The sequence below is a fragment of the Jaculus jaculus genome, chromosome 6 (assembly GCF_020740685.1).
Source record: "Jaculus jaculus isolate mJacJac1 chromosome 6, mJacJac1.mat.Y.cur, whole genome shotgun sequence".
NCBI lineage: Eukaryota > Metazoa > Chordata > Mammalia > Rodentia > Dipodidae > Jaculus > Jaculus jaculus.
Window position 1 is genome coordinate 135,898,131 of NC_059107.1, and position 14,755 is coordinate 135,912,885.

At 43.7% G+C, this 14,755-nt stretch overlaps 1 protein-coding gene across 1 annotated transcript in view; it reads left to right on the forward strand.

The window, feature by feature from the left end:
- The first annotated feature begins 2,160 nt into the window (after positions 1-2,160).
- Plekhg7 (pleckstrin homology and RhoGEF domain containing G7) overlaps positions 2,161-14,755 on the forward strand; it is a 62,530-nt gene continuing 49,935 nt past the window's right edge. The window contains exons 1-3 of the mRNA XM_004650177.2: positions 2,161-2,300; positions 6,778-7,448; positions 8,340-8,362. Of these exons, the coding sequence (XP_004650234.2) occupies positions 2,270-2,300; positions 6,778-7,448; positions 8,340-8,362 (725 nt within the window). The 5' untranslated portion in view covers positions 2,161-2,269. The remainder of the gene's footprint in view (positions 2,301-6,777; positions 7,449-8,339; positions 8,363-14,755) is intronic.

The window sequence follows — 14,755 nt, forward strand, 5'->3', positions numbered from 1 at the left end:
GTTTCACAGGCAAGCATCTTAACTGCTAAGCCACCTCTCCAGGCTCCTGACTTCTTTTGCTGAACATTCTTTGTAGGAGTCAAATAATCCTCTCTTCGTTTTCTTTGTTGAATAATAATAACCCCAGGAATATGCTAATGCATTTACCTGTGAATGGTGGACATCCTATGAAGCTTGAGTTTGCTTCTAGTTTTAGTTCTATGATGTTAAAAGAAATAAAGACTTTACAATCACACTGATAAATAGTGACAGCTACACCCTGTGTTTAGGAGACTGTGAGGAGTCAGCATGGTTCCTGTAGGATCTTGATGAGAAAGCTGACCCCAGAGATAGCTTCCTCTAGAGTGACCTGTCCCCAGCCCAAACACCCCCATGCCCAACCTCCCAGTCTCCTTGGCCAATCAGGAGAGGAGGCTTTATTTCTTTGCCATATCCTTTGTGATTTCCTGTAGCCTCTTAATTTTCTTCAGTTACAACAAGTGTTTGGACTGTTTTACTTTGGTATTAAGCTTTCCATTATCACTGTCCCCCAAGAAGGATCATTTTTTCAATCATGTGAGAGTGCATGAGGGGACTGGCAGATAGAGGATGACTTTCCTCCAACAACCAAAAGGTGAAAGATGACTTTTCTATCTTCAAGAAGTCAAGTAACTTGATTTCTAGACTACCTCAGCAGTAACCTAGACCACTTTTATGCCAGCTCTATAATGGCCAAATATATACTCCCTGCTACTCCACATAGGCTGAGAGGAAGCAGTGATGGTAACATGGTGAGGCGATCCAGTCGTTTTTCAAAGTGCTAATAAAACGCTGTCTTTATCACAAAGTTAAGACCTATAAGTGAGACTATTGTTCTTGGGTTTTTAACTAGGTTAAGAAAAACCTGGAAGACAAAAAAAAAGGTAAAAACCCAGAAGAAGGCAAGAAGGTGGGTTTGTCCTTTCTGACAGTCTGCAAGCAATGCGAGACTGCTAGCCCATGAACGCAGATTTGAGAAGCACTGACCTACATGAGCCTTCCCAGTAAGTACCTGTAATGATTCCTGATTCCTAGAGGAGGAAATTCCTTGTTTTTATATTTATTTGTTTATTTGGAGAAAGAGAGGAAAAGAGGCAAGTAGAGAGACAGAAAGAGAATGGGCATGTCAGGCCATCCAGCCACTGCAAAAGAACTCCAAATGCATGGGCCCCCTTGTGCATCTGGCTTACGGGGGTCCTGGGGAATTCAACCTGGGTCCTTTGGCTCTGCAGGCAAGCACCTTAATCACCAAGCCATTTCTCCAGCCCTAGAGGGGGAAATTCTAAGGAGTTAGTAATTAGAATTATTTTGAGCTTGGAACACATCTCCAGTCCCAGACACTTAGAGCTTGAGGCAGGGGGATCACTTGAGTCCTGGAATTCTAAGCTGCAGTGAGTCACGCTGGTCCCTCGGGTGTCGTACAAACCTTATCAGCGAAACGGTGAGATGAGTCGAGGATAATCACCAGGTTGCTTAAGGAGGGATGAGCCCAGGTCAGATTTAATTTGAGCTTGTTTGTTATAGTCTATAGAATTTTACTTTTACTGTTCCACATGTTTAAAATTCCACCAAGCAAGTTGAGCATGATGGCACATGCCTTTAATCCTAGCACTCAGGAGGCAGAGGTAGGAGGATCAAGTGAGTTTGAAGCCACCCTAAGACTACATAGTGAATTCCTGGTCAGCCTGGACCAGAATGAAACCCTACCTCAGAAAACTGAAAAGTTAAAAAATTTAAAAAAAATAAAGAAAGCATCAAATAAATGTCCTTTACTGGGCACAGGGGAGGGGGAGGAGTGATCTAGTGAGAATGCTGAAAGATACAAATTCTTTTCTGGTTGCATTGCAATTTTTTAATCAAGTAAGGTTCTAAGGAATGGTTCTCACAGGCTCAGAGAAAGTAAACTGTAGGAGGAACCTGGGGCTTCCTACGGCTGGTTACTGGACACCTTACCCGGAAGTAAGAGCGACATTTGCACCGGTTCTGTACTGCAGCGTCTTTGTCCAGTGAAAGCGAATCACCTGACTTTCTTAGACTGTGACCCTGCTGCCCTCTAGGCTTTTTCATAAACAAATAACCAGAAGAGTCTGTAAAGAGGGGGAGGCCAGTTCCTCATTTCCACTTGGCTGTGGTTGGCAGAGCTCAGCAGGAAGGGTCTGCTCTTACAGGTGTGGACCGGTGCCCAGCGCTGGCCTGGCAGCTGGTTCTGCAATTGTGCAGATTCTGAGGATGGTGCGGACCCAAGCCGACAATGTCACATTCAGAGGCAGGCTGTCCCACAGGTATTAATGGCCTTTGCTGCTCTCGGGGGGTTTTACTTGGTTCTCTCTGTTCAGATCTTGTTGCTACCAGCTCTCTGTGGTCCTGCCCAACTGGTCTTTCTGGGTCTGTTTAGAACCAGTGAATCATTAATCTATACTGCTTAATTTTTCTAGATTCTTCCCCAGTAAGGTAAGTGTGTGACTGATGGACACTTTTTTGTTGTTTTTATTTTGTTTTGTTTCATTTTGTTTGAAGACCAGGTCTCATGTAGCCCAGGCCGGTCTTATACAGGGGAAGGTGGCCCTGAATCCCTTATCTCCCAACTCCCTCCTGAGTTGCTGGGGTTTCAGGCATGCACCACCCTGCCCCAGCTGTCTGCTGGGCTCTGACAGCAGGCGGTTAAAGGCTGGTGAGTCGTGTGGGAATGCTCACATACTGAGGTCTCTTAGGGAAAAGGGACAAGGCATGGCACTGAAAGAACGACTGTTCACTTTTGACTGCGCAGCTCCACTGAAGGTAGTCTTGGAGAGCGGGCTGCCCAGGAGCTGCAGCCACTGGGCCATTTAATCCTTAACAAGGCTGCAACTGTCCTGCATGGTGCCCACATAACATTATTGCTGCCTAGCACTTGGATAATCCTCTAAACGAGGAGAGTAATAGAATCCCTGGGGTGTATACATATGTGACAGTATTCAGCGCAGTCACTTGGTTTTGGAGGATTAAGGGACCTCCATGACACAACCAGGTCCTCAGGACCTAAAGCCACGTGATGGCACTGAGTACATCAATAATCAAAACGGGGTTTCTTCCCCATGCACTGACACTGGCGTCAATTTCTAGAGCAGCAACCAGAGATGACAAACCGCAAAAGCAAACCGGTGCGGCTCCACTTCGCTCTTTCTTCCGCCCACTCCTGGTGCATTCCACTTTCACGTGTGACTTTTAGCTCCAAAGGTCAGAGCAAAGCCAACAGTAAGGATCTCAGATTTCCTTTGTAAATAAGAATCGAATTGACTTCAGGTGATACCTTAGTAGATCCTTAAAAGACTGCTCCATGGGCTGGAGCGATGGCTTAACAGTTAAGGCATTTGCCTGCAAAGCCAAAGGACCCAGGTTCAATTCCCTAGGATCCATGTTAGCCAGATGCACTAGGGGGCGCATGCATCTGGAGTTCGTTTGCAGTGGCTGGAGGCCCTGGTGCACCCATTTTCTCTCTCTCTCTCTCCTTCTTTATCTGTTAAATAAACAAATAAATATTTTAAAATAAATTTTTTTAATTAAAAAAATAAAATTTAATTTTAAAAAATAAAAATTTTTAAAGTATTAAAAGAAAACAGTGCTCGGGTGCTTGTTAGTTTCCTCTGACCTCATACCACACGAGAGTGAAAGAGTAAGGGATCATGAGGTTGGACACAGTCCATCACAATGTTGTCATGGCAATGTCATAACATTGGGTTCCTCCTCTTTACTGATAAGGAAAAGACCTTATTAATGTTTTCTGCACTAAGATATCAGACTTCTATCCCTGAAACGAACTAAAAGAAACAAAGGAGAGAGAATGCTTACAATAGGCAACTATATAAGTGTAATGAGAAATAATGAGTAAGAGTACGGAGTGTATTAGTTTTGGGATGTTTAGTGTGGAAGTAACTAATATGCAATAAAAGCCAGCACCAATGATTGTATCTTCCATAGAAGTACAATAAACATGGTAATAATCACAGCATTCCAGCACAGCACTGTGAGTCTACGCAATGAGGTCAGGTCATGACAAAGAGAGTTTACTGGGGGCTGGAGAGATGGCCTAGCAGTTAAGCGCTTGCCTGTGAAGCCTAAGGATCCTGGTTCAAATCTCAATTCCCCCAGTGCCCAATAAGCCGATGCACAAGGGGGCGCATGAGTCTGGAGTTTGTTTATGTGCCATTCCCTCTCTTTCTTTCTCTCTCTCTCTCTCTTTCTCCCTCTGTCTCTTGCTCATAAATAAATTTGAAAATTTTTTTAAAAAAGAATAGTTTTCACGGAAAAGTGTGGGGGTGGGGAGGGAGGGAATTACCATGGGATATATTTTATAATCATGGAAAATGTTAATAAAAATTAAAAAAAAAAAAGAATAGTTTTCATACCAATAACTGGGGGCTAACTCCACAATGCACGACCCATTTTCATTAACAAGGAGGGTCTAATGGGAGGGGGTAGATCACAGATGAGCCTAAATAATGGTACCAAACTGCCTGTATTTACTGAAAAGAAAACTAATAAATTAAATTTTAAAAAAAAAGAATAGTTTACTGTTTTTCAGCATACATCCATGATTCTAAAATTGAAAAAAAAGCGAATAACACAGTGTAGAATGTCCTAAAGAGCGTTACTGATAAGATTGAAGTTGCCACTGAAAGTCATTCCACATAACCAAACAACTACCACAGCGCATCTCCATGGCCCAGGAATTACACCTCCAAGAGGCCAGTCAGCTTTGCTGGTGCATGAGAAGGGTTCCATGGAGTAGCTACCCTACATGTGGCCTAGAACACACCTGTCATTGGGAGAAGCAGGCCATCTGGTGACATCTGTGGTTTGCTTTTCAAACAGTCATGGTCTAAAATATGAGGACTGATGAAATCTAAAATATCTTTTACCAAATACATCATAGGATCTGGCTATGTAGACCAAGCTGACCCTGAACTCACAATCTTTCTGGGATTGCAGGTACGTGCTAGCATGCCTGATTCACATCAATTATCCTTGAAGACATCCCTCACTATTTAAGTCTGAAGGAGAGGGCTGTGTCTTCCCTGTTCACGAGTCCTTGAAATGCATCAAAGTATGTATATACATATGTACATAGATACATGCACACATACAGGAAGAATAGAGAGAGAATTTAATGCATGTTTAATACTCTTCAAACAGAATCATCAAAGGTTAGCTACATGGCTTCAAAGAAATCTCATAAGTAAGTCATCAAAGTTTCTAATGCCTTGTGTTTGAGCCTGGAAGGGATAATAAGTAGACCACAAATGGATTTTAATATACTGTTTAGATGGGAAGGAGAGAATTATGTGGCTTAATTATCTTCAAAATGTAAAGGGCACTAATGCAAATTGGGCTGTCTCTAATTCTGAAGAATTAAAAGTTTTCCTTTGAAATTTCAGACATGTGGGTCTTACCAGTGGCTATACCACTGCACAAAATATGTCCTACGCCCCTAACCTATATCTCCTCAGGAAGAGAAGGGTGCCTCATGTTCCTCCACCATCCATTCGAGAATCTTGATGGGCACAATACTGCGTAAGGCTTGTGCAGGTTAGGACAATGCTTATGTAGGCAGGCAACCCTAACTAAACTCAGTGGGCCAGAAGGGCGCACACACAAGAAGAAAAATTAAAAGACACATCAAAGTACAAAAGGGACTATTTGAGGCTGGAGAGATGGCTTAGCAGTTAAGGTGCTTGCCTATGAAGCCTAAGGATCCAGGTTTGATTCCCCAGTGCCCACATAAGTCAGATGCACAAGGTAGCATATTCATCTGGAGTTCACTTGCCGTGGCTAGAGGTCCTGGCCTGCCCATCCCCCCACCCCCATCTCTTTCTCTATCTCTCTCTCAAAAAAAATATACATATATATATATATATATATATATATATATATATATATATATATATATTTATTTATTTATTTATAGAGACAGAAAGAGAGAGAACTGGCTCACCAGGGCCTCAGCCACTGAAATCGAACTCAAGACACTTGTGCCACCTAGTGGGCATGTGCCACCTTGCACTTGCCTCATATTTGTGCATCTGGCTAATGTGGGATCTGTAGAGTTGACCTTGGGTCATTAGGCTTTGCAGGCAAGTGCCTTACCCACTAAGCCATATCTCCAGCCAGAAATAAAATATTTTTAAATAAAGAAAAAGGGCTATTTGAGAAGAAGAGTTTCAATAGAAGGAGTTTAGAGATGAGGACCTTTAGAGAAGGTAAGGGGGGGGGGCTGAAGAGATGGCTTAGGGGTTAAGGCACTTACCTGCGAAGCCTAAGAATGCTTGTTCAAATCTCCACGTCTCGCCGGGTGTGGTGGTGCACGCCTTTAATCCCAGCACTCGGGAGGCAGAGTTAGGAGGATCGCCGTGAGTTCAAGGCCACCCTGAGACTACAGAGTTAATTCCAGGTCAGCCTGGACCAGAGTGAGACCCTACCTCGAAAAATCAAAAAAAAAAAAAAAAAAAAAATCTCCACGTCTCATGTAGCCGGACACAAAAGGGACACAAGCATGCAATGTCACACATGCACACAAGGAGGCACATAGTGGCTGAAAGGCCCTGGAGTGTCCATTCTCTCTCTCTCTCTCCTTCCCTCTCTCTCAAAAATAAAATAAAAAAGAGAAAGTAATGGGAAGAAATGGTGACAAAAATAAATTATATACATGTATAAAGCTGTCAATAAAATGGTAAAAATATTTCATACAAATTTTTCTCATCTCAGTCTCCTCATTTTCCTCAGATTGCTCCTCCCCGAAGATTCAGCACCTTGCTTGTGACTCACTGCTAGAACAGGATAAAGAGAGGCTAGATGATGGGTGGCTCTTTAACGTGGAAACTGAGGAACCAGCTTGTGACCCAGAAAATAGCAACATAGGCTGGGAGTTTCTAGCAACAAGTCCTCTTAGCCTTGCAAGTACTACGGAGTCACCCCACCCTGGGGCACAGCACACCCGCCTCTCGGAGAACCCCTCTGAGAGTCGGGGGAGTCTCCTCCAGTTCGACCGCAAAGCCCCAGGCCGCATTTCCACCTCTCCTACCTTGAGAAGATTGAGGGCCAGTGGCTTGGGAACTCCACACTCTCTGGCTCAGCAAAATGCCCTGGAAGTGTCCACCTTGGGAAGCTGGAGAGACCCTACAGGCTCTTCACATTGCCTTTCCAAGAATCTATCCGGGAGCCCAGAGGACTCTTCTCACTCCATGCCATCCTTGAGACCCCACTCAAGGCTGTCTTTGGACAATAGAAGGGCCTTTGACACCGATGAGGCAGTGGGGTCTCGAGGCAGGACCCCCGATGAGGACACCCTGCTGGTGCTTCAGGCCACCAGCGAGAGGTCTCTCCGCCAGGCCTCTCCTCCTGGCCCACAAGGGCCCACTTCGCTCAGCTCCACTCCGGGCAGCCGGGAGCCTCAGGTAAGGCAGCTGAAGCCCCAGGTTTAGTGAACTGCAAAGGTCTCAGCGTTGTCTCATCCGGAAAAGGTCCCGAAGTCCTAAGCTGGGAGATAGCAAAGAAAGACACACCCACGCATGAGGATATGCAGGTTTTCCGATGGAAAGAGAGCAGCATTTGGGAAAGAAGAGAGGACTCGGAGGTAGCTCTGCTGGGAGGACATTTACCTAGTATGCTAAGGCCCTGGATTTGGATCTCAGCACTGCATAAATCAGATGGAGAGGCACATACCAGCCCATGGGAGATGGAAGTAGGAGGATAAGAAATTCAAGGCTCGTCGCCCCTAGCGGTGGAGACCAGCTTAGGACACATGAGACCCTGTCCACAAAAACCAGTATGGGAGGGAAGGAAGAATAATGTCAGAAGGAAAAAAACATCTAATCTAATTCACTTTCTTTTTATTTGTCTTTTGTTTTTTAAAGTAGAGTTTCACTCTAGCCCAGGCTGGCCTGGAATTCAGTCTAGTCCCAGGCTGGCTTGGAATTCACAGCAATCTTCCTACCTCAGCCTCAGGGATTAAAGGCATGCATCACCACTAAGGGCATTAATTCACTTTCTCCTGTGGCTTTGAAAACTCAGATGAGGCTCATAATAATCTGCCAGGCATTGTAAAGCAATGGCTGGCCCTTTTCAAATTATACACCGATTTTTAAAGACAGGTAAGGCTAATTTAAATGAGAATACAAAGTCCATTAAAATGTCTTATTCCCTATCACCCCCTACCCCACCCCAACCAAATTATGAACATGTTTGCTTCAAGGATACAATGCTTCTGCTGTCACAGTTTATGCTTTTGAATTTTGAATGGGTTTGAGCGTGACTAAAATAATAATTATTTTTCAAATTCATTTCAGGGAGAAGAATCACATCAATCCAGGTGTGTATATGCTTTTTTTCCCCTCCCATACTGTGACCTCTATTGGCAGGTCAGGTTTTCGTCTTCGTATCTGCTCTCACATGTTAAGCTGATGGCATATTAATTGATGTGCTTTGTTTAACAGTCCGTCCACATTTATGGATGCCAGAGTCCACGCCAGCAGTTCCCTTTAAGAGTGCAGCATTTTGCCACGCTCTTAACAAGCAGGGTGTGAAAGCCACATGAGCTCATGATTTTCATTTTGAATTGTCAGTGTGTTGGCCCTGTGACTTAATTAACATCCATTTAGTAGTGGGTTTTGTCTGGTAGAGAAGACAGGCCAAAAATATTAAACAGCTTTTCAAAGAGAGATTCAAAGGACAAGGATAAAAGGAACAAGATGCCCTCTTTAAAACCAGCAGGCCCTTTAAAATGCCCATGAGAACAGAATGTACCCTTACCTACAATGCAAGTGAATTGGGTCACGTCAGAAAGCAGCTCTGGCCTGCCAGTGTGGTCCTGTCCCACAGGGTGGCCATGGCAAAGCCTTCCCATGGAGGGATGAAGATTTTCTATAGCAGGGAGGGAAAGACCTATGTGTGATTTCATCCACACAATTTATGGAATTGGCAAGAAAGCACTCTCGTTTCATTAGGAAAGTCCCAGAGGGGTCATGGGACACACAGCTACCATTTTATTATTGGACCCAGATCCTTGAGCCACAGTTTGCTAACATAATCATGAGAGTGATACCCATCACTGTAGTCATTTTGGACTTTAACCCTGATTGGACTAGATGTCTCAACAAAGGCATGTTTACAAAGCCAAGGAAAGATGCAAATTATTGGGTATACGCCATCAGTTCACTATTGCTAGATATGAACCTTCTCCCCCAAACACTTTAAATAACAGCTAGTCGTGTTAATATGCATATTCACTGGGGTTCACTCTGGCTGGACTCAGCTGAGAAGTTCTATTCTTCGTATTGCACATCCTCTTCTGGGACCAAGGGGTATAGTCCTACAGTGACGGGACAAGTTCCAAAAGCTGGAAGACGTGAGGACTCTGGCACCTGGCCTCTGACTCTTAGTCTAAATTTATTGGCCAAAACAAACCACTTGGCTGAACTCAAAGTCAGAGCACTATGTGTCGTTATTATCAGGACAGCCCTAGAGCATTGTGAGGGGTATTAGTTACCTTTCTCTCTGTGATTTAAGGGTGGGTTTATTTTGGCTCAGAGTTCCAAGGGATAGAGTCCATCTTGGCAGGGAAGGCACGGCGGCAGAAACAGGAGGTTCATACTGCATTCAGTCAGGGGAGCAGAGAGCAAACAGGAAGTGAGGCTGGGCCATAAAAACTGAAGCTCCATCCCCAGTGACCCTCTTCCTCCAGCAAGGCTCCACCTCCTAAAGGTCTGAATACCTTCCCAAAGAGCGCCACCAACAGGGAATTAAGTGTTCAAGAACATGAGTCTATGGAGGACATTTTACATTCACATTACAACATCATATATATATGGATGTAGGGGTTGGCTTAGCAGTTAAGGCAGTTGCCTACAAAGCCAAAGGACCCAGGTTTGATTCCCCAGGACCCATGTTAGCCAAATTCACAAGGGGGCAAATGCATCTAGAGTTAGTTTGCAGTGACTGGAGGCCCTGACAACCATTCATTCTCTCTCTCTCTCTCTCTGTCCCTCTAATAAATAAAGAAATAAAAATAAAATATCAAACATATATATATATATGTGTGTGTGTGTGTGTGTGTGTGTGTGTGTGTGTGTGTGTGTATGTATAGTGCAGATGTGTCAGAGAAAGGGAAAAAGAGAGTGGGCTCAGAGGACAATGCTGTGCTGATTGGTGGCTAGAGTTGGGTGATGCAAGGTCCAATAAGATCAGTAGAAGACTTCCTCTTGACCCAATGGCAGCATGAAGGCGCTGGACAGCATGATGTAATCAGACAGATGGAAGACAGACATCAGAAGAGAGTGGAGTTAAGCAGAATGGAGGAGGTGGGTAGGTTTGAGAAGTTGTAGGTTTGGCTGGAATGATGAAGGCTGTGGAGGAGAAAGGAAGGTTCTCGGGATAAGAGATATGTAGGAGACGCAACCGCCCAGACTTTGCAAAGGGTTGAATGAAGGGAGCTGACACGAGCGCGTGTGAGCTTCTGCTTGCACAACTAATGATTAGCACATGTCCGCACTGTTTGTTCGTCACCCTTCCCTCCGTAATACGAGCATGAACACAGTCACTCCAAGTCTCCTACCACCAAAATCTCTACAATCCTGAAGCAACATACACGCTCATCTCTCCAAATGGAACCATTGTATTCCTTCCTTTAGCATTTCCCCACATTTAAAATGCTCCCAGAATATAGCATCTAAAACAGTATATGGTGCTTCTTTCACACTCGGGCTGGCTGGCAAGCTGTACTACCGTGCCATTTAACTGTCCCCATAGTGTTTGCATTTTAACAAAGGACATGGCTGGAAGCCAACCACAGAAGCAGAGTTCTTAGCATTTTAAACAGAAGGAAGTAAGAGGGGGCTATTTTGTTGGTAGGGAGATTCTCCTGGAATGCCTTAACTTCTATATTCACAGAAAGATGCATGTCTTGCCTCATTTTTAGGCTGGCCCTAAAACTGAGAAGGGCAGTCTACATTTTACATCTCTAAGAAAATTTAAAAAAAAATACTTTTGGGGTTCAAAACAAAGAAAAATATCCAAGTTAGCTACAGGGCCAATATTAGCAACCAAGTGATAAGATATTTCAAAAATCTGTCCCAAAGAAGAAACCAGTCAAAATTACTGATAAAACTTCCCCAGAAGCAAAGTCCCTGTGTGGTCACCATTAGAGGGCAGTATAGCATGGAGTTAAAAGCTCACGGAGTCTACTGAGTTTGAATCCTGTCTTCACTTCTTTCTCTGGCAACATGATCTTGGGTGATTTCCTTAAAAGCTCAAGGGCATCTTCACCCATGAACTGGAGGTACAGATAGGAACCATCTCATAAGCTTTTGTATTGCTTAAATAGTCCAACTCAAATTGTAGCTATTGTTTTTTGAGAGACATCATGCATTCATTTCTTCAGCACTCTTTGTATGCAGTGTTTTATTTATTCTTTCTAAAACATTGATATCAAAGTTAAATGGTTTTTCATGGAAAGCCCATCTGATGTATCATAATATTAAGTTTAATACGATATTATACCTTGTTAAAATCCAGCACTGTCTGAAAACTGGGAAGTATTAGAAAGAGACAAGATGTTCAACAAGCTTAAAGCTTGTTGAAAAAGTATTAACTAGAAGCCAATAGACTACATAGTATTGGTATTTGTTTTATTCTCATTGCTGTGATCAGAAACCTGACAAGAAGCAATAAGGAAGGAAGGGTGTATTTCAATTTACAGTGGAAAGTTAAGCCCATCATGGTGGAGAAGACATGGTGGCAAGAGCTTGAGGCAGCTGGTCACATTGTGCGTACGACAAGGAAGCAGAGAGAGGCGAACGCAAGTGCTTGTCTTCTTTCTCCTTTCATGCAGTCCAGGACTCTTGCCCATGGAATGGTGCCACCCACAGTTAAGGCAAGTCTTGCCAACTCAATTAATCTAATCTACATAATTCCTCACAGGTGTGCCCAGGGGCTCATTTCCTAGGTGATTCTAGGTCCTGTTAAGTGAACAGCTGAGATTAATCATCACAGAATTGGTTACTTTAAAGAAAAGACTGCAGTGCAGGGAGACGCTCCTGATGTGGGCGTGGCAGGAAGAAACCACGTGCTCCTCTTGCACCAGCCGTAGGGCCTTCAGAATGGAAGTTCTGGGAAAGCAGGAGCTTTGCTACTTGTTGGGCTGGGGAAATAGATGGCTGCATAGATGATAATGCACATGTGTAAGCGTAAGTACCTTAGTTCAGATCTCCAGAACCCATGTAAAGGCTGAAAGCTGTTGGCTGACACCTGTAATCCCAGTGTGTGCCTTGCCTGAGGAGAGATGGGAGGTGGAGACAGGAGACTTTCCCAGGAGCTTACACACCAGCTACCTAGAGATCATGCTTCTAGAGACGTAGCAGGTGAGGACCAACACCAGAAAGTTGTCCTCTGACCTCCACATGTGGGCTGTGTCAGGAGTGTGTATACACTCTTGCACATGCACACACACACACACACACAGAGAGAGAGTTTTGCTACATATTCATTGCTATAGACCAGTGTCTAGCATACTGCTACACCGTAGTTACTCAGTAAATGTACAAGGAAGGGAAAGAAAAGGAAAAGGAGGTGGGTTGGTCACTTGTTAGGTGTGGAAAGGCCTTTTTGGGAAATTGTAGGATGCCTTTTTATCAAGTGTATTTTCTCTTCCAAGTACAACTTGTCTCCCTCCAGCCCCTTTGGCCTCTCTCATCTTTCTTACTGTTTTGTGCTTCTTTCTTTCTTTTTTATTTTTCTTTTTTGGTTTTTGGGTTTTTCGAGGTAGAGTCTCACTCTGGTCCAAGCTGACCTGGAATTCACTATGTAGTCTCAGGGTGGCCTTGAACTCACAGCGATCTTCCTACCTCTGCCTGCCGAGTGCTGGAATTAAAAGGCGTGCGACACCACGCCCAGCTTGTGATTATTTCTTGAATGTACTTTTGGTTTGTGAGGATTTGTACAGTAGTTTCTTGGTTTTATTAAATAATATTTTTGATATGTGAGTTTAGGGTGCTTTGAGAGCAACTGAACCATTCTCAAGATCTCGTTTTTGGAATATTTCTTCCCATGATCCTCTAGAAAAACTCAAAGAGTGAGATGGTGAAAACCACAATGTAACTGACATTATCATGAGGTCAGGGTCTTTGGAGGATGCAGACCCATCATAAGTGCACATGTGGCAGTTAGGGAAACACCCTGGCACCTCAGTGTCTGCTTTAATAACTAATTTGCAATTTTTAGTATTTGTAATCCCAAAATAGTATCCTCCTCAAGATACATAACTTCCAAGATCCAGTTATGGCTGCAGTTTCCTTGATCCCCATGTCGAAGGCCCTGCCCACCCAGGACCCACAGCTGCAGGATACAGTTGCCGTTTTGCTTGGGTATCTCGTATCTAATGCCATATCTACTCAGTATGTATGTGATTTCTAGTTTCCGAGGACTGGGCCTGATGATCCTATCTAATTATTGTTTTAGTATTGGGCAGCATTTTTTTAACAATTCGTCTTTTTGTTTGTTTATTTTTATTTATTTGAAAGTGACAGACAGAGAAAGAAAGAGGCAGATAGAGAGAGAGAGAATGGGTGCGCCAGGGCCTCCAGCCACTGCAAACAAACTCCAGGTACATGCGCCCCCTTGTGCATCTGGCTAACGTGGGTCCTGAGGAATCGAGCCTCGAACCGGGGTCCTTAGGCTTCACAGGCAAACGCTTAACCGCTAAGCCATCTCTCCAGCCCGAGTATTGGACAGCATTTTTATCAAGGGGAGACAAGAGTGTGCATGATCCAAACTAGTATGCATTTAGTGAGATTTTTATTCTATTAAGACACTAGAAGGAAGTTCCTACACACACCCCATATTCTCTTGCATTTCTCATTATTTTACTCAAAAATTACTTCTGGGTCTAAAGGCCAGTGATTCTTGATTTAAATCAGCTGTATAGAAGCAACCTTTCACAATATAAGTGATTGATTAGACATACTCCTAAGAGTGGATCTTTGAATGATTCATCTTCAGACATTCTGCCAATATGAATGACCATCACCTAATGATCACCCCATCCTCTGGCCACTGACTCCCTCACCGTGATCTGGCATCATGACTACCTGTTTTCTTACATGAGGAAACTAAGGTTAGAGAACACAGCATGCCGAGGTCAAATGTGATAGTGATCACAAGTGGGAATCTGGGTCTTAATCCATGGCCTTTGCCCCTCAGTTGCCATGCCCCAGTGTGAGCTTCCTGAGGCTACTGTAATGAATTACCACAAACAAGCTAGCTTAAAACCATAGACATTTATCCTCTCTCAGATCAGGAAGTCAAAAATCCAAAATCCAGTTGGCAAAATATTGTCCCCCATGAAAACACTAGGAAGGATCTCCCCTCGTTCCTTTACCCAGGCATTCCTTGGCTTGTGTGTAGCCGCACCACCTTAAATTCTGTCCATCTTTCCCCAGGTGGCCTCTAGTCTTCCATGTCTGTTCGCTGTTTCTCTTCTTAAGGCACTTTTTCACTGGCTTTGGGGCACATCTGGACAATGCAAATAACCATATTCAAGATCCATAATTTATTTACATCTGCAAAGATCTTTTTTTTTTTTTTAACAAATAAGGTCACATTCCCAGGTCTCAAGAATTAGAATGTATGCGTATCTGTATGAGGAACGACCATTCAACCCATAACATGCCTTTGTTGATTAAAAGTGTAGCTATGATTATGTCCGTTTTTT